This window comes from Pseudopipra pipra, chromosome 5 (assembly GCF_036250125.1).
Source record: "Pseudopipra pipra isolate bDixPip1 chromosome 5, bDixPip1.hap1, whole genome shotgun sequence".
In the NCBI taxonomy this organism is placed as follows: domain Eukaryota; kingdom Metazoa; phylum Chordata; class Aves; order Passeriformes; family Pipridae; genus Pseudopipra; species Pseudopipra pipra.
In genome coordinates, this window is record NC_087553.1 from 27,472,372 (window position 1) to 27,495,211 (window position 22,840).

The 22,840-nt window shown below is 48.4% G+C and overlaps 3 protein-coding genes across 5 annotated transcripts in view; 1 reads left to right on the top strand and 2 right to left on the bottom strand.

Annotated features, from left to right (window-relative positions):
• Positions 1 to 4,862: 4,862 nt before the first annotated feature.
• TMEM140 (transmembrane protein 140) lies at positions 4,863 to 10,476 on the top strand. Of its 2 annotated transcripts, none has more exons than XM_064655293.1 (4): positions 4,863 to 5,038; positions 7,019 to 7,137; positions 7,652 to 7,846; positions 8,731 to 10,476. In XM_064655293.1, the coding sequence occupies exons 3-4, from the start codon at positions 7,834 to 7,836 to the stop codon at positions 9,363 to 9,365; spliced, it is 648 nt and encodes a 215-aa protein (XP_064511363.1). In that variant the 5' UTR covers positions 4,863 to 5,038; positions 7,019 to 7,137; positions 7,652 to 7,833; the 3' UTR covers positions 9,366 to 10,476. The 2 variants fall into 2 exon arrangements, with proteins under 2 accessions (XP_064511363.1, XP_064511362.1); XM_064655292.1 differs by having other exon boundaries at positions 4,865 to 5,038; positions 7,733 to 7,846.
• A 379-nt stretch (positions 10,477 to 10,855) lies between these two features.
• Positions 10,856 to 12,151, bottom strand: CYREN (cell cycle regulator of NHEJ). The gene is made up of 3 exons (XM_064655298.1): positions 11,861 to 12,151; positions 11,693 to 11,759; positions 10,856 to 11,382 (listed from the first exon to the last, which is right to left on the bottom strand). Exons 1-3 carry the CDS (start codon positions 11,980 to 11,982, stop codon positions 11,143 to 11,145), a joined length of 429 nt encoding a protein of 142 aa, XP_064511368.1. The 5' UTR covers positions 11,983 to 12,151; the 3' UTR covers positions 10,856 to 11,142.
• Positions 12,152 to 13,339: 1,188 nt separating this feature from the next.
• WDR91 (WD repeat domain 91) overlaps positions 13,340 to 22,840 on the bottom strand; it is a 104,084-nt gene continuing 94,583 nt past the window's right edge. For both annotated transcript variants that reach the window (XM_064655285.1, XM_064655287.1), the window contains 8 exons: positions 20,821 to 21,020; positions 20,222 to 20,372; positions 18,673 to 18,767; positions 18,185 to 18,353; positions 17,383 to 17,491; positions 15,845 to 15,957; positions 14,881 to 15,078; positions 13,340 to 13,986 (listed from right to left, as the gene is read on the bottom strand). In XM_064655285.1, the coding sequence (XP_064511355.1) occupies positions 13,822 to 13,986; positions 14,881 to 15,078; positions 15,845 to 15,957; positions 17,383 to 17,491; positions 18,185 to 18,353; positions 18,673 to 18,767; positions 20,222 to 20,372; positions 20,821 to 21,020 (1,200 nt within the window). In that variant the 3' untranslated portion in view covers positions 13,340 to 13,821. The remainder of the gene's footprint in view (positions 13,987 to 14,880; positions 15,079 to 15,844; positions 15,958 to 17,382; positions 17,492 to 18,184; positions 18,354 to 18,672; positions 18,768 to 20,221; positions 20,373 to 20,820; positions 21,021 to 22,840) is intronic.

A 22,840-nucleotide genomic window follows, 5' to 3' on the forward strand; every position in this document is an offset into this window, starting at 1 on the left:
TGGCTGGGGTTTCACTCAGTCTCAGCATTTGGAAGAGCTCATTTTTCTATAATTTAAACTGTCTCCATCACATTATTACACTATTATGTATCGACTGACAACAGTCTCACTAGTGAAAAAATAAACCCAAGGCAAATTCCAGAGAGGGAAAAAAAATATTTGCTCCTACTGGCAGTAGGGTACAAGCATTTGTAATAATTTGCAGAGCAGCACTAAAGCCAGCTGCAGCTAACCTTGTCCATGGCTGGCTGGTGGCACATCTGCCAGGTCAGCTCAGGCTGAGGGAGAGTCCAGGGGCCTGGGCTGCAGCAGTCATTTTGGCACTTGAGGAGATGTGGTCTTTACCTGCCATCAGTGCTGGGGCTGTGCCTGTCACACCAGCCAAGGCGCTGGAGAGAACCAGGTCTGAAGAAAAAAGACACATGAGCCACCCACAGTACAGAGGGAGAGATGAAATTAAAAGGGAGTCCCTCTTCGCCAGCCTCTAAGTCTGGGCACAAATCATTACAGCTGTAATTGGCTTCTGTGCAACAGGAGGTGCAGTTAAGTAGAGTTTAAGCACAGTTTAAGTTTGGTACAGTTGAGTACGTTGCAGTGTTATGACGGGTAAGAGCTTGCCTGCCAAAAAGGAGATTAATAAAGAATGTTTTTTAAATGTTTTTGCAGTCTTGGCACTTTCTTCCCCAGCTGCAGCTGTTTGTTCCTAGTTATTGTGAATCATACCCAAGGGGAAAAACATAACAGATCACATTCTTCTAGGCTTTCCTGGAACTGACATTGCTTAGAGGAAGTTTAACAAAAAAATAAACAAATGTCCTGGCTCTTAATATTTTTTTCCTGTGTTTTAGATCCAGACTGGAGTATTATTCAACATAATAATATGTGGGATAAGGTGAGAAAATAAAGGTCAAGACAGGCCAGGTGGCACAGACACTCCAAAACAGACAGTTACTAGTTTAGAATGGTTGGATATCTTAAAATCACAATATTGTCTCAGTGCCAGTGCATAGCTCACTGCTAGCACATTTCCTTCTAGGTTCTGGTGCTCTGGCAATGAACAATGAAGGCTGTACACTCCTATGGGTGCAAGGTCCTCGCTTATTGTCGATGTTTACTTTCCTAAGTACCCACCTACTGATAGCACCAAATGCTCTGCATCTTGCTGAGCATGCACTTGGCTGTTGTTGGTTCACAGAGCAAAGCAGATTTAGCAAGCCAGTTAGACTGCAGCGGAGCCTGCCCCAAAGACCTTATGAAATAATACGTAATAATTTATTTGCACTACGTGATTTCAAGGACTTCTGCTTTGCACCTTACAGCTTAGACTTTGCTACACAAACTTGAAAATTATAGGTTTTCACCTGATAAAAAAGAAAAGAAATATTTTTGGTGACTGTTTTTACTTCTGTAATGGTAAAGTAACCCTCTGCTGCATCTGTGATAGTACTTCCGACTGACTCAGAGGGGGTAGTGGTATAGTAAGCATATGATATTGGCACTTATGGCATTGTGGTTCTTTGTAGCTTGAAATACAGAAAATTACTTTTTTTTCTCATATGATTCTTAAGAAATGCTTCAGACTACAGTAGCAGGAAGTTTACCTCTAAGGATTTTCTATTCCGTGTGGTCATATTTATGTATATCTTGTCATGAATTTCTGTGGAAATATAGCATTTTCTGGACTGACCTCTGCATCTTTTAGCTCTGAGAGTCCCACCCCCAATGCTAAAGGCATTTATGAAAAGTTATCTGTGCAACAGGAGGCAGGAAATTTGTGTGCCATGATATGATCCTGTCCAAAAGAGAAAATTTTCATTCATGCAACTTTAATCTGTTCTCCAGAAGATGAGGAAAAAATGGTTAAAATGTCTTCAAGACCGCAGAGACGACTTTCAATATCTAAATGGTTTCTCAGTTATTGTTCTATTCAAAATACAAAAAAGACTAGGGTTTGGTTCTGTGTGGAGGGTTTCTTGGTCTAGTTACATCATGGTACTGAAAGACATAAGACATGGTAGCAGTACATTAGCAGTGCTGGAAAACTCCCATGTGTTCAGCAGAAGCTGATATGCTGTGTCAGATACCAGAACTGTTTTCATGGAGCTTCCCATGGAGCTGAAACACTAGAGGTCCTGAAGCTTGTTGACCTCTTTGTGAACAGCCCACGGAACAGAGTGTAGAAAATCTCAACCTGATGGCAAAGAATATCTCTGACCCTGCACTATCCTTCTGCAATTAATAGGGGAAAGGCTCTAGCCATAGGTTCATTGCTTTTCATATGTATCAGCATGCCATAAAGGGATGTATGGTCTGACTCTGTGAAATGTTGGAATTAACCTTTTTAGAGGGAGGTTAATAGAATGTCATATCACCAGAGCAATAAAACCAAGTCCTATGCCTATGACTAAAGTTTCCACATTTTAGCACTAGAATTTGTATCTTGCTGTGGTTCCCCTTTAGTAAAGAAACCAAAGCCATATACTTTTTTTAGTGTATAGTAACACTGTAATAGTTGATATGGATTTGTTCTTTCCTCTTTTTTGGCTCAAGTCATGATTGTAGCACAAAGAGCAATTCAAAAAAGGAAGAAAGAAAAATGAAGGAGAGGTTCCCCTCAAGAAACACAAGACCCAAGAAAACCAGAACAGCAAGCAAAGATGTAAATTTTGGAAAGAGAAAATCTTGCCAGCCACAAGGCTGGCAGCCAGGAGGGCCAACCATGTCCTGGGGGCCATCAGGCAAAGCATTGCCAGCTGAGGGAGGGGACTGTCCTGCTCTGCTCTGCACTGGTGCAGCCTCACCTGGAGTCCTGTGTGCAGTTTTGGGTACCACAATGCAAGAAAGACATTAAACTATTAGAAAGCCTCCAAAGGAGGGCAACAAAGGTAGTGAAGGTATGAGGAGTAGCTGAGGTCACTTGGTCTATTCAGCCTGGAGAAGAGGAGACTGAAGGGAGACCTCATTGTGGTCTTCAACATTCTTATGAGGGAAAGCACAGGGGCAAGTACTGATCTCTTCACTCTCATGACCAGTGACAGGACTCGGCATGAGTCGAGGAAACTGCCTGAAGCTGAGTCAGGGGAGGTTTAGGTTTGATATCAGGAAATATCATTCTTCACCCAACCAGAGTGTGGTTGGACACTGAACAGGCTCCCCATGGAAATGGTCACAGCACCAAGCTTGTCTGAGTTCAAGAAGCATTTGGATAATGGTTTCAGGCACATGGTATGATTCTTGAGGTGTCCTGCACAGAGCCAGGAGCTGGACTTGATGATCCTGGTAGGTCCCTTTCAACTCAGCGTATTCCATGATTCTATGATAGTATTTACTGCTCTGAGCAGTGCAGAGAAGGCCAGAGACAAGGAGATCTGTGAAAAGGCTAAGGCCAGGATGTATGGCCATCTGGCACGCTCATGAAGGCTGAGGTGCAGGAGATATGGAGGGGAACAGCCACCCCTTTAAGATGACAGTGGCTCCAGGGAGAAATGCCATGGCACAACGGAGCAGTCCCACCATGGCAGTCATCCTGATTACCCCAGCAAACAGGACTCCAATGAGAATTGAGAATGTTTGTGAAGGAGGTGCTTATGCCTTCTACCCATGGCAGTGAAACAGCAGCCTCCCTTGTGGTGCTGAGATCAGCTAAGGAGTAGATCACCAGACCAAAATTACACACCCTTTTCCTTCCTGAATGACAGAAAAGTGAGTGGCATGTTGACAAACTGAATTACCACCCCTCTTGGGAGCACAAACATGCCTCCTGCCAAAGGGATGTTACTTCACTGGAACAGATGTCTTGCCCCAGAAGTCTCTGCTCATTCCTCAGTTTCCCAGCCAGCAGCCCAAACGTTAGAGGGAGGCCATGTTCAGCCTCAAGGCTTCCTTCTTTCTACTCCTCACCACTTTCAACTCAGCAGCTACGGACTGATGGGCTTTATTTGCTGCAAGCTTTCCACCCCAGCCCCTGATTTCTCCCAGAAGAACCCCTGTCTAAGCCATCTATGATCTGAACCACCTTGATCCAGATCCTTGTCCTTCTGCATGCTAAAGTTATTCCACATACACAGGTCACATAAGAAGGCACCTCCCTACTGTCACTTGCATGCTGTCTCTATCCACTGAGTTTCTCTTAGGACTTCCTCCCATATTTCCTTTCACCTACTTTGTGCTCTTGGATGTGAGTGCCAATATTACAGGCTCACAACATGTGTATCACATGGAGATTTCCAGACTGTGCCAAAAAATGGAATTACTAGGTGGAACTCTGTGAATCTACCAGGTGGAACCTAGCTTCATGGCTAGGTGTCCCACATGTATCAACCCCCAACACACAGCTCTCCTAACAGACCTACCACAAAGACTGCTAAACGGACAAATGGTTCTGGATCTGGCCGGGAGGACTAAAGGAAAGAGAGTTTTTCCCCTTTCATCACTCGAGGTTTCAAAGCTTTCCTGTAGCAGAAGGCACCTTACCACTTCCCCTGCACTGTGCTTGCATAGGCATGGTGTCTGCAGGCGAGGGGGAGATTGAAATTGGGTGGTGCTGGGTCTGGGAAGCAGAAGGAGAGTTCAAAGTCCAAGGGCAATGTCAGTGAATTCTGACAGTGCTGTGGTACTGGGGTCGTTGCTGGGACAGTCAGTCACCTCTACAGAAGTGCCCAAACAAAACAAACTCATCTAACCCCTCGTGGACACGCAAGCTACTACAGTAGCATGACACTCATGGTGAACTTAGCCAGGTCAGTTATTACTGCCAGTTAGCACAGCCGGGAGAAGGAGATGCAAACCTGGCCCCGGCTCTCATTGTGGTGGCTGGGCTTGGCTTCCTCATATTTGGATGAGTCATATCAGGGAGGAGCACACTGAGGAGCGCTCAAAATCGAAACAGAAAGCGAACAGCACGTGACATAACAGGGGCTGGCTGTGTCACAGCCCAGCCAGCTCAGGACCTGGCAGCACACAGACCAGCTCGGCTCCCCAGGGCACCTCAGCCCTCTCCAGTGTGCCTCAGCTCCGCACCCAGTCAGATGGGCAGCCGGTAAGCATCCTCCACCGAGTCCCCCACCTTTTTAACGCTACTGGCATTGGAGGGAACTGCCAGGAGAAGAAGTGGTGTGCAAATGTCTTGGAGGGAGCAGGTCCTTCCCCAGCTGTAGGACTCTTTAAGGGCAGTTCCTTTACAGTCTGTTGCATTTGCCGCTGGCTGATTTTTGCTTGCTGGCAATCCTTAGCTTGTCAGTGGCCTTTCTTCACCTATGGTTTCTCTGCAGATAATCCTGCCTGAGGGGAAAGAGGGTTCCGGGAAGCCGAGGGGCTGGGAGGGGGGGCAAGTATCGTGAAGAAAAAGTGCTAAGTCCAAAGCTGCCTTCCTTTCCCACCGCTCTCACATGGCATTTCTCCCTGCAGCAGCCAGGGAGAGGGGATGCAGGAAAGTCAAGTCTTCTGGAGGGCTCTTCGGTGAAAGAGAACATGCCCATCCCCTCATCCCTTTGCATTCAGCCCCACTGCAGTGGCTCCACAGAGATGTGTGACCCTGCACAGAGGTCAGATCCTGTGCCAGAGCTGCATGCATTCCTGCCACCTTTGCCCAGGCATTCTGCCAGCAGCTTGTTGGAGGAAGTGCAGCCCCAGCCTGGGAAGCTGCTCACCTCCCTACCAGCAGCAGAGGAAAGGGCTGCGCAGTCTCAACAGCACAGAAGGTGCCACATCTCCCACAAAGACATCCCAGGGAGCTCCTGAGCCATGCAGTGGAGCCTCTCTCTGCCGGGGAGACTGAGACACAGAGCTCTCCTATGGTGAAACCCAGTGTTTCCAGCGATGCCTGTCCAGAAAGAAGGAGGCTGAATCCAAGCTGGGGCTTGCTGTGCCATGCTTTGATTCCTCTTTCTTGCACTTTTGAGGAAGAGCCACAGAGTCTCCTGTCCAAAGGCATAGGCACCTCCTTAGAGGTGGCAAGGCTGCAGATGTTTGGGAAAAACCCCAGCTGTACCCTGGGTGACAGCTCTTTCCTGTTTGTTCTTTGCTTCTCAGCCAGGCTGCCACCAAAGGATGAGCTGCAGAGCTCACAAATGCCGTGCTTGCGGCTGCACTGGTGGCAGGGTGCTAGGTCTCAGCCTTCACTGCCAAATGATACATCGCCTCCAGGCCAGCCATGTGTTCTCTATCCAGCTGGCACATGGCACCCGCTCCAGGCATGTTTCTGGCCCTGTCACAGTCACACCTAGGGACAGGGATTTACCTGCTGGGCTGGCTGGAGAGGCAGCAGGAAGATGAGGGGCAAAGCTGCCTGAAATTTGACAATGAACAGAGTGGCATCACTGAGAAAAGAAAATATGTCCTTATAGACATGAGCCTCAAAGCAAAAAAGAGGGCAGAGATACCATGGGGTTTCCCCAGGCCCTCATAGATGTAGAGATCACACAGCAGCCCAGGGTCTCTGAGGTGGCTGTCCTCTACCTGTGCCATATATATCCACAAACCTGCTAGGAATTTAACTCTGTCTCCTCTCTAGTAAATATGTGCAAGTAGGACAATTCTAATAGCTTTTATGTTTTACGGATGCTGGAGGAGTAAACATGAGATGATTGAACAAAAACCCTGTATTTCTACAAGCTTGCCTTCCTAAGGAAGTCAGTCTAAAGAAATATGACAGCAAGTATTGGTGAGTGGGCAAGGCCAGGAGCTGGCTGGGCTGTACTGGTCCCAGCGCTGAGGTCTAACAGAAATCCCTGGGGAGCTGGTCAGCTAACCAAGAGTCCCTTCCAAGTGCAGCTTGTTCTGACGGCTGTGAGGCAGGACAGCAGGGAGAACAGTGGGTGGTGTGAGCCCTTGTGGAACAGGGAGAGGAAAAGCAGCAATGCCTGGCTGCAGGAGACCGTGTGTAAGACAAACAAATCAAGGGGCAATATCAGGGGCAAGACAAACCATGGTGAAATTACATGTGCCTGAGGTCTCATTCTGCAGCACACTCTGTGCCCAAGCATGAATATTTTCCTCGTTGCTTGTGTCTTCATTGTAGATTCAGAACAATGGGCAACCTCCATGTGACCTTCCAGTCTCTCCAGAAGCCTGTTGTGAAGAAGACCTCCAAGGGAAGCTACAAGAAGTGAGGGAAAAGTGATCAGGGGAAGTGGACAGGTTGGTGTCTGATGCTGTGACCCCCTTCCATGCTGTGTGTGTGCTGCTCCTAGCCATGACTGTGTGGAAAAGTAGTTTGGGACAGAGAAGCTTAATCTCTGTGCTCATTAAACAGAGGTGCCCACTTCCAAGTATCCAGGGAGAGACAGGGAGTGGGAGGGGGATGCTGAAGGGTCTCTAGTCACCAGCACTGCAGCCAGGCACTGGGTAAAAATTTAGTGGAGTCTCTCCTGCTGCTCTAAAAACTCAGAGGCTGGGCTGTACCAAATCCAAAAGCAGCTTTGGGTGATGGCCTAGAGAACATCCAGGACATCAGGATGATATACCACTAGACAATAGGCAACAGAGGGGGGACAGCGGAACCAATGTGAACTTTTTGAAGGAAAGTGGTGAATGATTCTCAGGAGATAATGCTTGTCAAAGGGGAGGAAAGTTATTTGCAAAGCCTCGAGCCAGAGGCTGAGCTTGAAGCCAAGATCTCCAAGCTCTTTGTCTTGCTTGTGTCTCTTTGCAGATCTGGGTGGTCTGTGCTGTGATGCCATGTGGATCTGCAGCCAGTGATACCTCTTCCTGATGCCACTTTCCTGTTTTTCAGTGTGAAGCAGAAGCCTGCAAGAGGGCACTGAGGACAGTTCACATTTCTGGGAGAGGAGCAGTCTTGGGTTTGCCAAGCAGTCCGAGAGAGGAGCACAGAGGATGGCAATCACAGGTCTGTCTCAGTTAACACCCATGTCCCTGGGCCTCAGAGGAGGGTGAGTGGCTGCAGGTTGATCCGTGCCTCTCTGAGCTGGACAACAGCCTGTCTGTGTAGGGCATTGGTCCTTAGGCAACCAGGACAGAGGAGCACCATGTCTGCCAGCCTCAGTGGTGGGAGCAGAGCTGCAGGCAATCAGTCCTGGTGTGCTCAGAAATCTATGGGCATGCAAGGACCTCAGGTGCAAGTGGAGCTCAGGTGCTGGAAAAGGGTGGCATCGATGGCACTGACTGTCCCAGAGCTATAGGATGGGGCAGGGAGGCAAGGGGAGCCCTGCAGTTCAGATCCTGTCATACCTGCATTTTACTCAGTAGTCCAAAGATTACAAGGGATGTCCTTGTCTGACCAAAACTGAAAGAAAAGCATTTTCCCAGAATAGCTCTTAACTCCTCCTTCTTTTACTCAGTAGTCCAAAGATCACAAGGGTTGTCTTTGACCAAAACTGAAAGAAAAGCATTTTCCCAGAACAGCTCTAAACCCCCTTCTTATCAGACAGCAGTTTTGCTCCCTTCCCATCACTTGTTTGCTGACAAGTGCCTCTCTGTTCAATATGAGATCATGGTGCAAGGGGCATGTGTGGGGCTGAGCCATACCATCCTCCCAGTGCTGGTCCACACACAGGACATCATTAAGCCACCTTTGCTGTGACAAAAAATGCACCTAATGCACCCCCTCGACCCAGTAACACATGCAGCACAGTCCTAGGCAGGACTGAGATGCTTCAGTTCTATTTGCAAGGGGAGTCCTAGACTCCAGCGACACAGGCTCAGAGCACACCTTGGGAAGGGTGCCATAACAGACAACAACTGAGGGGTCCCCCCCTTTGTGTTTTACAACAGGCATCCCCACAGCAGGCTTTTCCATGGCACCAAGAAAGCATATAGGCACCAGGATGGGTCTGCTGCAACAGAGGTGTACAGGGTACCTGCTCTATGTCCTGAGTCTCGAGGCTGCTGGGACCTTGACCTTGATGATCTACGCACTGCTGTGTGAAGCTGGAAACCTGGTTGACATCCCTGACAAACGCATTGGCTTCTACAACTTCTGCCTGTGGAATGAGACAGCTGGGGAGCTGCAGTGCCTGGACTACAAGCATCTACAGGTGATGGGCATCAGCCTACCAGAAATGGCGCTAGCCAGGGTTTGTGTGTATACCTGCCTGGTCTTCAGCATCTTCTACCCCCTTCTTGTTGTAAATGTGCACTACACAGAGCAGAGAGAGGGGTGGAAGGTGATCCTCATCATACTCTTTATCCAGATGATAATCCTGTCTGGAGGCCTGGGTATGTTTCTTTTACAAACCTCACAGTGGATTCACCCCTCTGATTTCACTGGGGGCTTCCTGGCACTGCTTGGGACTCAGGCTCTGCTACTGCTTCAGATTCTCACTGCCACTATGTACCTCAGCTGGGTCAAGTACACACATAAGTGTCAAAGGCCTTTTACAGAGAAGGTCCTGCCCACTGAGATTTGACAGTGAAGATGCAAGAGCTAACATTAACCTGATTTAAATTAGTAATGCAAATGCAGCTTTAGTCACTGGCAAGAACTTGATCCTTAGTCCAAAGGCTCATGTCCAGCCATGCTCTGCATATTGCTGTGTGCAGCACTCCTGTGTCAAGATGGCAGCAGACACCAACAGCCACAGTGTACCACAGAAGCTTCCCAGGAACAACAGCGTGTAACACCCCTTAGTATGGGGCACAGCATCAAAGCAATAGCACTTCTGGCCCTGACCCAAAGGGCAGTGAAGAGATCAGAACCAGTACACAGTGGACACAGTCCTCTGTCCTAAGCTAATATCTAGCTTAAGTACAGGCAAGCAGAGAAGAAAACAGGCTTCCTTTCTTGGAGTTGCCCAGAGAATCTGCTCCCTCTCCACCTCCTGGACTAACCAGGGATGCCTTCAAGGTAATTGTGACTTCAGGAGCTGTGGCTTTATGCTGCCATCACAGCAGTAGCAGCCTCAAAGGTGCACTGAAAATACTCTCTTCAGCAGGAGCACCTGTACTTTACCAGCTATAGTATCTGGAGTCACTGCCTTAGTTCACTGGGGCAACGAGCCCCACATCCAACCCCAGAAGCAGCAAAGCACCTGGAGAGGCAGCCTAACAACATGATGAACAGAGTTCCAGTGAGGAGGGTTTCCATGAGGAAGCAGAGGATTTTGGTGCAGAGTCCCAGGTTTGTCCCCACTGATATTATGGTGCTGAGCCCAGCACTCCAGCAACCTTTGAGACTCCAGAAGTGGTTCTGTGTGAGGGCAGCTCACCACAAAGCCAGCTCAGGACACGCTAGACAAGGGTGTGCTCAGGGAGCAGGGCCAGGGCTGCCAAAAGGCTGGGGTGCAGTGCCCCAGGTAGGCCATCATAGCCAGAGCACTGGATGGAGTCTCCATGCCGTGACAGTGCACAGCAGTGCTCCGTGCCATGTATGTAAGCTTGCACAAAGAAACACCTGCTTTGCCCCCATTCCCTCTGGGGACATGAGGGTATGTTTTCTTTCCTGCTTCAGCCTTGGTGGGGATGTGGCTGGTGATGGTAGTTTGACTGATTCTTCATTTCACTAAAGGCTCTCACACCTGGCCTCATGTGGTTTGTTCATTCCCCTTTTGGATTGGGAAGAGGATACTGAGGGGTATTCATCCCTTCCCATTGCCCCATGCACACTGCCATGGGGTCAGCCCCCTCAGGACAGTCTCAGCCCTGCCAATCTGCTCTCACTCATGTCTTCCTCAGCCATGGGAGGACTGATGGAGTCTGGAGGCAAATTTAGCATCAGGTCCAATGTGGACAGCCTGCCAACCCCCACTGCAGATGTCACAGAGGGACCACAAGGACAAGGGAGCCCACAAGGCTGAACCATGACTATTGCAGCTCTGCAGAGCCAGCAAAGGCATTCCAAGTCAGCAACTCCCCTTCTCCCTTCCAGTCCCAACAATGACCCACCAAAGGGACACTCACAGAAACCAGAATGTCCTCTTTAATCTGTCCATGCTCTGAGATGCCAAACAGAAATGAACACATCCTAATCTGGAGCCAAATCCCACTGAACCCAGCACAGATTGGGTGAAGTGAGTGCCTCCTTCCTTTCCCCTCCCTGGCTTTCACGGGTATCCTACCAGCTCCACAGGGCACCAACACAGCAGATACACAGCCTGCTCCTGGCCCTCCTCCCAGTGTCCTCAGCACCATGGGAAAGGACACTCGCCCCACTGTCCCCCCTACTCCTGGAGAGTCACAGAGGAGATGTTAGTTGAAAAAGATCTCCCTGACATATTTCAGAATGTCGTCTTCAGAGTTCTCCCCGCCTGTGCTCTGTGTCTCGGCACCAGCACTAGCACCAGGAGGGGATGGAAGCGCCGGACTGTGGTCGCTGCCTTCCCCCGCGTTGGCCTTGCTCCCAGGAGCCTCGTTTAGTGTTGGCTGAAGCTCTTGCTCCTCTCTGCTCTCAGTCCGGGCCTTCTCTTCACTTTCCTCGCACTGTAGATTCTGACCAAAGGGAAAACAAACAAACCCGGCCGTGCGTGACTTCACCCCGGGAGCACCCCAAGGAGCAGGGGGTGCAGCCCACCATCCCGCGGGACAGCCCTCGCCAGGTCCGAGGTCCGCGGTGGAGCCTGGTTCTGCCCTGCAGCGCCCGGCAACGGCTGCGCAGCTGGGATCGAGAGGAGGGGACCGGGAAAACTGTGCTACACCCGGAAGGGCCCCCCGACCCGCCGCCGGAGAGGGGCCGCCCGCAGCCCTGCCGCCCGCCCGCGCTCCCTTACGGCAAGGCCAAGTCCCGGAGGTCCCGGCTCACCTCGGCCAGGACTGCCAAGGCCACCTCCACCAGCTCCGCCTCGTTCATACAATACACCGCCGCCGCCCTGGGCCGCGCACAGGGGGGCGCTCAGCACGGGGGGCGCTCAGCGCGGGCAGCGCCCGGGCTCGCCCCCCGCCCGCCGCTCCCCCGCCCCGGCGGCGCTACCTGCGCGCTGCCGCCGCCCGCCGCCGCCCGGCCCGGGGGGACGGGGACGCCGCCGCCGCCCGCTCGGCCCCCGCCGCCCCCATCCAGGCCGGGAGCTGCCGCCGCCGCGCGCCCGCCGCCATCCCCCGCCACGGAACACCGCGGGAGGGGCGGTGCCGGGGGGCAGCTTCCGCCCGTCGCTCCGACCCGGCTTCCTCGCTCCACCGGGAGCGCGGGGCACCTGGAAGGGCGGCTCTAAACCGCCGTACAGCCCAAGTCACGACAGAGCCCCGTGCTTGGTCAGGCGGGGCGGGAGGCGACGTAGGCGGAGCAAGCCGGGCTGTGGGCCAGCTGCGGAGCAAACACCACGTTCGGAACAGTTGCCAGCCACCCGGGCCCCTCGCTCGCCGCTGCCGGGGCGCCCTCCGCAGGCTGTGGCGCGCAGTGCTGCCCCTGCCGCGGGCGGGCCCTGCAGGAGAGAGAGGAGCCTGGTCAAAGTATATAGAGTAAAAATCCCTTTAGGAATAAATTTAGCATGTCTGAGGATTGTTCTAGCAAAACAAGATGTTCAGTCCTTGAGGCTTCTGGCACAGAATCAATGTTGTGCTAATGCATCATTTTGCATAACAGCCTTGGTCTGAAATATACCTTTAATATTTTATTTCCCTAGCAGTTTGGAGGGTTTTTTTAGTCCTACTTATGAAGCAAACCTGAAAGTGGTTTCTCTCCAGAATCTCAGCTGACCCTTTGTCAGTGTTGTTAGAAGGTAACACCTGGAAGAAGCTAACATCCCTGGAAGTCTTCAAAGCTGGGTTGGATGGGGCTTTGAGCAGCCTGGTCTAGTGGAAGGTGTCCCTGTCCATGGCAGGGCAGCTGGAACTAGATGATCTTTAAGGTCCTTTCCAACCCAAACCATCCTATAATTCTGCAACTCTAAATTCTAAAACACCTGTTCATTTTCCAGTAGAGTGTGTATGCTCTGCCAAGGAACAACATTACCATAAACTCCCAATACAGGCCAAGGACATAAGCAGCAGAAAGTTCTGTGGCAATGTGTAAGCAGATGAAATGTATCTGCTTAGTCCACTCAAAGACTATGCAGTGCCTTAGCACAGCACTTTCCCTGATGTTGGAGGGTGCCAGAGAGCACTACACAGGGCCAGACTGGTTCTGGCTCTCCCTCCTCCTACCCACCATCAGGTAGCTGCTAAGCATTAGTTAGTTTCTCAACTCCAAAACAAGCATTTCAAAGTCTAACTAAGGATCTTTGCTGTAGTTGGTAGCAGATACCTATGACAAGGTAACTCAATACATCCAAACAAACACAATTATTTTTGTTCATGGATGTCTGGTTCCCCCCTGGTGTGCGGGTGTCAGTGCCGGAAGCACCCTGTGAAAAAGCACAAGGGCCTTTTCTCCATGCAGGAGACTCTTGGACATCACTGTCCCAGTCACCCTCCATGTTTTGCAGCAACAGCTGAACAAAGCACAGATCTCGAGTGCAAGGGAATACTTTCTTTTTATGGAAAAAAAAACAAACAAAAACCAAACTAACAAAATCATAACAACAAATGTTATATAGAAAGAATATCCTGGCTTCATGTCAGCCTTTCCAGTTTGAGTCATCTTATCATCATGCACTGTGCTGCCTCATGCTTGCCTCCTCCAGCCTCAGCTTCTTCTGCAGAACCCCTGACATGACTCTAACAGCCTTCCAGCCACGTGCTACTCAAGACTCCCTGACAGAAGGAAGCCCAGCTGCCATAATGGGTCAGTGGAGACTTATTTTTCAGTGCTGCCACTGATCCAGTCCCATACTGGCATTCTATTGCACAGTGGTTTGGCAAATGTATTTGTCAAGACGCAAAAGCTACAATGAGAAGAGGGACTTTGCTTTGCCTTCTCTCCCATGCACTTTGTTCCTGTATAGTTAACACTGTTTTTTTCAAGTCTGTAGTTCTTTCCCTTCAGTACTGTCCAGGTTAAGACTTTTGAGCCAGTAAAGTTGTTAATTTAATCTTCCCATCCATAGAGGCAGTGAGGCAGGTCCCACAGTCCATGGCTGTGCTCCAGTCCACTGTGACAACGGGAGCTCGGTGTCCTCCCAGGGAAAGGCAGCTTTCCAGAACCTTTTCTTCACCATTTAACTAAAAGAAGGAAAACGTAAGATTTTAAAGAGGTAAGTTTCTGCAGTGGGGACAATGCATCCAACAAGAGAAGTCAAAGCCTGCTACAGACTCCATATCTGACAGCATGCGCAATTAAGCAGAAAACCAGAGAGCTATTGAGATGTGTGTAGCACACATGAGAAAGGAAGTTTCCAGTCTCCCAACAGAAAGCACACGTTCTCAGGCAGCTCAGCTTCTGATGTCAGCTGACCTGCAGTACTTGAACAAGGCAGGCTAACAGCACACACTGATGAGAAACACATAAGCCTAAGCTAAAGCTCATGTTAGTTCAGGTGCCGTGAGTGCCCCAGATGCAAAGTAAAAATTCCATCTAATCTGCTTTGCGATGGCTTATACTCAAGAGAAGGCAAGGGGCATGTGATCAGTAACCATTGTCACTGAGGCACAGAAATTTGTGTACTTGGAACCATTCAGCCTTACGCTTAATTTAATTTCAGTACAGAGTAAGGGGAGAATCAAGCTGGGTCTAACATAGCATCAACAAGCACACAAGGCAGATTAAAGATGAGCATCAGTCACAATCACACATTTTGCATTGAACTGGCATGCATCCATATATTAAAGAAATAATTAAAACTTTGTCCTAGGCACTTGGACACTAAGAAAAACTGCCACAGCTAAACTTTAAGAAGAAGGAGCACACATACTCCAGCTACATACAGAGGACCCAAACACTTGCTAAACACCACACACTGCTAAAATGCACACTGTGTGAAACTGAGCAATAACTATCACAGAGCAAGGATGCATAGGTTCTGCTTGAGAACTTCCAGTGTCTGTTGTTGCACCCTTGTAAATAACAAAAGCTTGTATGGATATGTAAGAGTACTCCCCATCACTTCTCAGACTTACCTTAAAAATTACTCCCCCAGTAGAAGAACATGTCAACATATAATTGCCCTCAGAGTCAAAAGCAAAAAGCCGTCCTCGTGGGAACTGGACTTGCTTGTAACCACTGTACCCGGACAGAACAAATGGACCTGTAGCTTCACTGGGAAGGTCATACTCAGACACCTTCAAACCACTTTTGTGAATATTCCACTGAATAAACTAGAATGAGAAAAAGAGATGACAAAAGCCTATAGTGAAATTAACTAGGATCAAAGTAGAGTGGCCATTTGTTGTTTTTAAGCCAAGTGGCTATTCCTCACAAACAGAAGGTGGCATTCTGATATCTATATCTAAGTGGCTATATTAATAAAACGCAGGCAGCAAAAGCTGTAAGAGTCCAGGCAAACCTATGCCCTACCTTCCATGAGCACTGCTGCCTATGTGTCCTTCCACATTGCATGCAGTATCCTGGTGAGAATTCACTTTACTCTCCTCATCCAAGTCCCCACACCTTCAGGCAGGTGGCTCCCTCCCTAAGCTACACCTCTACTGCTGAAGACTGCAGAATTGCAGAAATTGAAACGTTCATTATAAGCAATAGGGAGTTGCTGACAAGGAGATTTATGCAAAGTAGTCAAGGATCTGCTTCCCTATGAATCCCAGATCTCAAATGTGGTGATCTCAGGGGCACAGAAATGTCATCTTCACATGGACTACCTAGGAAGGGGTTGTCACCAACAGCAGGATTTGCAGACAAGGTCCAAGACAGCTCCAGCTCCTAATATACTTTGCAGCCCCTCTCCCTGTAGAGACTGCATGGAAGCAGGGTGCTACTGCAGATTGGGTGGTACCTAAGATTACAGTTAGCAGCCCACAGATCTGAGGTTCTGAGCATATTTTTACTACTATCCCCACCATATGGAGAAGACTCCAGAAGCGATCTCACTGCCAGTAGAAGCTGACAAGTAGGTCACCCACAGCCTACCTTGCCATCCTCGCCTATGCTGTAGACTGTGTTCTCATCATAGCTGAACTCAACGGAGTAGACTTCCCCATCATGTGCCTTCCAGCTCATGGCGCACTCGTGCTGCTGCATATCTAAGGGGAGAACCAGTACTGAACACTTCTTGTACTTACACAGAGCTGAGGTTATGTTCCTAAGGTCTTTGTCCCAGCCCTCTAAACCAGCCAGGGGAGCCCAATCCAATTCCAGCACCCTGTGCTTATACTCCAGCATATGGCTTCTACTTTGGCCACAAAAATCATTGCCTGTAACTACTCAACTCTTCCTCCAGCTTTGCAGGGCTGCTCACTGTCAACTGCAGGCATTCTGCATCTAAGCCCCATTGGCACCCCTCCTCCCCTTGTTATCCATCCACCCTCACAGCTGCTGTGAGCTCTGGGGCTGGAGCCTCCAGCTAGCACCCGTGCCAGAAGCAGATTCCTCATTCACAGATGAGACAGGCCCAAACTGCCTTGTCAGGCTGCAGAGGGCAAAGCCTGAGAAACAGCAATTGCTCAAGGAAGGAGGACTGATATGAAGCCTGTGCCTTCAAATGGAACGTCACACATTAGTTGCTTTCCTCAAGACTCATCCTCTAACAGATGTACTGCTATCTGGTATGACCCAAGAACACGTGGCTCAAGGGCAAGTTAACTCCCCTCCTCAGCAGGAGAGAAACAACAAATCCAGCTGCACTACCAGGGTCTCCAGACAATATCCTCCAGAAAAAGTTTGTCAATTCACTCCCGAGAGCTACTGTGGAGGGAGAGAAAATAGCTTCCACTCTGATGTTCAGGCATATCTCAGAGCTGCCTCCGGGCCAGCAGAAGGGTGCTACTGAGGACTAGGAGCCACCTCACTGCCCAGTGTCACAGAATCATAGAATCATTTAAGTTAGAAAAGACCTCCAAGGTCATCCAGCCCAATCATAACCCTAACACTGCCAAGCCCACCACTAAGCCATGTCCCCAAGTGCCACATCTATACATCTTTTAAATACTTTCAGGGAGTGACTCCAGCACTTTCCTAGGCAGTCTGTTTCAGTGCTTGACAACCATTTTGGTGACTTAAGTTTTCCTAATATCCAATCTAAACTTCCTCTGATGCAGCTTGAAGCTGTTCCCTCTTGTCCCATACCTTGTTACTTGGGAGAAGAGACCAACCCCCATCTTTTCAGGTAATTGTAGAAAATTATAAGGTCTCCCCTGACTCTCCATCTCTCCAGGCTAAACACCCCCAGCTTCTGCAGCTGCTTCTCATGAGACTTGTGCTCCAGACCTTCCACCAGCTTTGTTTTTGCTCTTTGGACATGCTCCAGCCCCACAATATCTTTCCTGTAGTGAGAGGCCCAAAACTGAACACACTGAGCTGCGGCCTCACCAGTGCCAAGTACAGGGGGACAATCACTTCCCTAGTCCTGCAGGCCACACTGTTTGTGATAAAAGCCAGGATGCAAGCCATGGCCACCTGGCCTCACAGCTGCTTATCAACCAACACCCCCAGGTTCTTTTCCACCATACCAAAGAGACGAACAATCCCATCTGCAGCCCCAGTGACCAGCAGGTTGCCATTGTGGTTGAAGGCTGTGCAGTTAATAGCAATGGGCTCAGGCTCCAGGGAGAACTGCAGCTGGAAGGGAAAGTCTGCATTAATGCCAAGAAACAGAGCTGGGGGTGCTGAAGAACTGATTTCCAGGGGAGGGAGAAAAGATGGTATTTAGTAGCAAGAACTCCTCCGGTTTGGAACCCTACACCTCTAATGATTACAGACTTCAAGGCTGGCAGTGGCATTTTACTGTGACACTAAACCAGCAATTCACCTCAGCCAAACCACAGCTTTCTCGGCCATGGCCTCAAGATTGCAAAACCAGCTTCTGGCAGGCATTAGCTTGAGTATGTTGCTTTCTCCTACGTGTCAGAGACAGCTCTTCACTTAAAAACAGGGAGGGCAAGGGAAACAGCAGCAACAAAAACCCTTCAGTATAGCTCAACTAGGAAAAGCCTGAGCAAAGCATCATTCAATCCCCACTTGGGATATTTCCAGTCACAAACTGTGCAGGCAGGATAGAAACAAGGCTATGGACTATTTTGAAGAGTCCCTTAAAAAATCCAACACACCAATAAAACAAAATAACTTCACTCAAGGCCAGCAGCTACTTACATTATTTATTTTTACCCTGAATGTGATTGAGGAGGAAGGAGGAAAAAGAAGGGTATTGAAAAGAAAGTCAGCATAATATAGAAAGAGGGCTCCTACGCATTGAAACAGAAGATACTCGTTCTCAGCAAGCAGACTGAGAAAGAAAAGAAACCCAGCAAGTACCTGCTGCTTCATCGTCTTAGTGTCCCACAGTAGCAGCTTCCCAGGAACTTGGTTCATGCTTTTGCCCCCAGAGCTGACTACTGAGAAGTCCATGTGGGAGACAAGGCTCTGGGCAGCCGCAGAACAAACAAAAGAGGCACCACTTGGGCTGCAGGCAAGCGAGAGGATCCTGAAACACAGGCACATAGTCTGAATTGCCTCTCTCCAGCAGCTGCCCCAAGCACAACACTCAAATACAACTTCTCCCTTTAAGACCCCACAAGACAGGGTGCACTGTAAAAGAGGGCAGTATTCATGTGCTTAGACAGATTTTGAGTGTCTCCCTTTTAACTGTGCAGTTTTACACTGCTCAGAGACGGACTGACTGTCCTCTGGATGAAGGCAAGATAGTTCTGAAGTTGCAGAAAAGCAGCAGGAACATTGAGACGTTCACTGTCAAAAAAACCACCATTTATATTTGTATACAAAAATCAGTATTCCAGAGTTACCTGGGCATGTCTTCATCAATGCTGATTTCACAGAGATTCTTCTTTGCTTCTGTGTCATAAAGACGAACTGTCCCAACTCCACTGCCAAGCAATAGCTTGAAACCAGCAAGGAGTAGATGGAAAGTGTGTGAGTGAGCAGAACAATGATGCTGTCCAACAACCACCAGCATTTACTCAATTTTTTTTCTATTTATGCATTCAGACTAAATTTCACTCCATTAGGGTACGCGCTGTCTTCCTGTGCAATCATGCTGAGTAGGACTACCCCAGAGCCACAGAAGCCAGAGTAAAAACCCTGCCTTCCCATGAGAAAAAGATCTAATAGGGACCAAGGTGACATAAACACCACTTTCTAGATCATGGCTCAACACTATAGGATGCAAAACATCTATGGAATCTCAATATCTAGGGGAACAAGGAAAGAGAAATTAAGGATTGTTAATTCTGTGCTAAAGAGAAAATCAAGCAGAGGCCATCTCCTTTCATCCACGGGAGAACAAAATCATCCAGAAGAGCTCACACATGCTTTTTCAGTGGTGTTACAATTTAAATTAAAATTTAAATCATGGTGGGATGCATTATAAAAGAAAACTAAGCAAGCCAGATCCTTGTCACTTCAGTGCCTAATTTGCTGGTGAATCCCACATGTATTTCTGAAAGAAGAATCTTTCTATTAGCAAGCATGAAATAAATTCCACAAAGCAGAAGAAAGATCAACACAACACAACAAGCAAAGTGCAAAAACTGCATGGACAACTTGCTTTCTAAAAGCAAAAAAAAGAAAGAGACAAGCTGTAGCACCAGCTCTTCACAGGTAGCATTTCGGGGTTAGCAAGCAACAGATAGTCCATGCCAGATTGTAAACAATATTGCCTTCTCACACAGCCCTGTCTCTTTACCAAGGGAGGGCAAGAAACACTAGCAACAGTTCTAGGACTCGGAAGAATGCATATAATTTACGGCTCCTCTCTAGTAACAGAACTAGAGAAAAAGGGCTACAGGAAACATTTAAACTGCCATGTTATTTAAACAAGCTCCAAGCTCCTTATATACACACAGACCCTCAACTCTTGAGACACCAGTATAAAACTGGCCACGGAGCCCTTTCCACACCTGCAAAAGTAAAATGCCTCCCACCATACCCCTGTTCCCCCTTCTCTGCTGCTGGCTCAGGGTATGAGTAAATCTCCACAGCTCTCTGCTGCAGGGTTACCACAGAATGTTGTAACAGGTTGCCTCTAACTGTCTTTACAAGCGGTTGTGTGCTCTGCCTGAAGACAAGCACTTCTGTCCTGCAGCTTTACCCACAATGCAGCTTGGGAACTTCTGTTTCAGGGCCACCTGAAGTGGTGGTGAATTCCTTGCTCAAAACACAGAGTACGCTCCTCACTCTAGCTTTTCTTAAACCATAGAGCCTTTGGTTCCCCATGTCCCACTGAAAGTGGAAACTAACCGTTGCCCTGATCTTATCCACAATGCTGCTTTCTAGAAACTAACATGCAACACAGCCCCAAATCATCTGCTGCACCTCCACACGCAGACTACTCACCAGCCGATCACGCTTAGTCGCCCATTCCAGAGAGAGCAATGGAGATTTGGAAATGGAGGAAGCTTTAGTTTGCATTATGGGGTTAAAAGACCAGACTTTGATGACCCCATCCACATCCAAGCTGGCCACCCTCCGTCCAGAACAATCAACCCTGTGTGCAGAACAAAACCGATGGGGTATTTTTCTCCCTCCAATTCTTAGATGCAATTAGATATCCCATTAAGCCATCCTTCCCTGGCCATGCACCAGTTCCTTCTGCAGGAATCAGAACCTCCTTGCACCACCTCCCACTCAGTTCACAGTAACTGGCACAATGAGGCGCATTAAGCTCCAGATGTAAATTAAAATGCCCTTATGCAATACCATCCTGCTTTCCAAGGAAGTTTCTTCCTGGCTAGCATCTCCCAGCCACAAAAATCTCTGTCCATTCTCACTGCACAAGCTACAGGCTATTTTCAGTCACAGCAACTTGACTGCCCTACAACTGAGAGTACACGCACAATGTGCTGGACAGAAGAGAGGCTGGGAGAAAGAGGCCAACACAGCTGGTCCTTCTGCAGAGGCTTGTACAAGACAGCCCTCTTCTGACAGACCATTACCTGCAGTACATGATGGATGAATGGTGCTCCCCATACTCCTCCTGGCTCAGGACGATGAAAGGCTGTTCCTGCCGAACTCCCACAGCCTCTGCACTGCTGGTAGGCATTTTGGCTGAAGTCTCTGTTTGCTCAGCATGCAGCTCTGAGGATGGTTCTGTCTCAGCTATGCCAGTATCTGTTTTCTTCTCAGCACTTTGGCCCTAAAGGAAGAAATCCTGTGTGAAATACAAGGAAGCAGCAGCTCTATATCAAGCTCCTCAGCCACCCCAGCCTGCTGGGAGAAAAAAAAAAAAGAAGCTGCAATGAAACAAAAGAATTCTCAGCCCAACACTCTTTCTTCCAATGACCTTTCTGAGCACAAGGATAGTGTGTTGCAGATTTGCACCATGGCCTACTTAGTTGTATAGTCCCTTATATGCCCCTCCATGTGCCCAGCCATACACTTTCCTGTAAGAATTAAAGGAAACCTCATACCTCAGCCAATATCAGAGGCCCATTTAGATGCCATTAGAGCACAAATTCACAAGTAAATCAACGTATTTCAAGAAATTCTTGCATTCAGCAATATAAGTCAAGTCCATATAATATGCAATTAAGCAAATCTGCACAAAATCTCTTGTTGGTTATTAAGCAACAGTGGATGGATTTTCCTCATCTGCCAGAGATTTAGACTGTGTGCACTGGAGCCACCACTGCAGCCAACTGACTGATGACAACAGTAGAGTTGGCACATGAGTCCAAAAGCTTAAAACCCAATCTGACAGGGAAGACAGAACAAATGGAGTTTTAGAAGGTGAAGGCATTTGGATGAGACAAGATCTGCACTGCAGCACATAGAAACGTTAGGAAGCAGCTTAGTCCTCCCTTGCTACCAGAAGGTGAACAAGAAGCAGATACAGCACATAAGCCAGTAAAACATCTGCAAGCATTCTTTTCTTAAACCATCCTCTGAAAATTAAGTGTCCCAAAATGGTATGGATGGCTTTGAATCCACGTTCCATAACAAATGCTTGCCTCATTTACAGTAGCTTCGCATTAGGACCAATGGATCAAACACTGCATAATCAAATAATGTGAAATCACAGAGCTGGAAAAGGTTGGGAAACAAATCCAAGAATGATCTCTCAATTAATGTGGGGAGGTAACAACCAATGAATGACACTCGTGAAAGAGGAAGAAACAGCACCACCTTTCATTTTCCTTTTTCTCACATGCTTTGAGAACAAGAGAAAGCTAAAGAGTATCAAGGTTGCCCAAAAGCACTAGAACCAATTTTTACATAGGCCAAAAAACACTGCCCTAACCTGGAACATCACAGAAAAAGGAAAGTCAAAGGAAACTTACTGGGAAATTGGGCTTTGCAATTTTCCAACCAATGTTTAGAGCGTTTTGGATGAACCATGAAGAAAAAAAAGTTCTCTCAAGGCCTTGAATGCTGAGTGATGGAGTAACTTAAAGCAGTGTTCCCACACACAGAACAGCCACACACACTGGCCAACAGGACACAGTCCCTAAGCACTGTCTCTCCCCCAAGGCAGTGTCTCATATAGCCAAAATAAACATGGCTGAGATGTTGCCAACATTCCTCCTGTGCTCTGTATTCTTTAACAACATGGCTGCTGAAAGCCGTACAACACACAGGTGAACAGAAGGGGTCTGCTGACCTTCAGCAGTTAAATTCCAGGACACAGTTTTATTATTTCATTAGATCTGAAAGCAGGGCACACTCCCAGGCAAAACTGCAACATGAAGTGCAATAAACTCCAAAAAGAAAACATTGCTAGGAAAGATGTTTCCACTCCTGTCCAGGAAAACTTTCTATCAGCTTTCATCTATCCCACACAGAGCCTGCACAAATCTGCATAAGAACGCACAGAAAGAGAACTCACTTGGGCAGGATGGATGGGCCAAGTCCATTGCTACTGAAAAATGAGGATTTTAGCAAGGAATTTGAACACAGCCATTAAGGTGAATGAAACATACTGCCCTCAGGATCAAGCTGTTGAAAAAGATCATGACA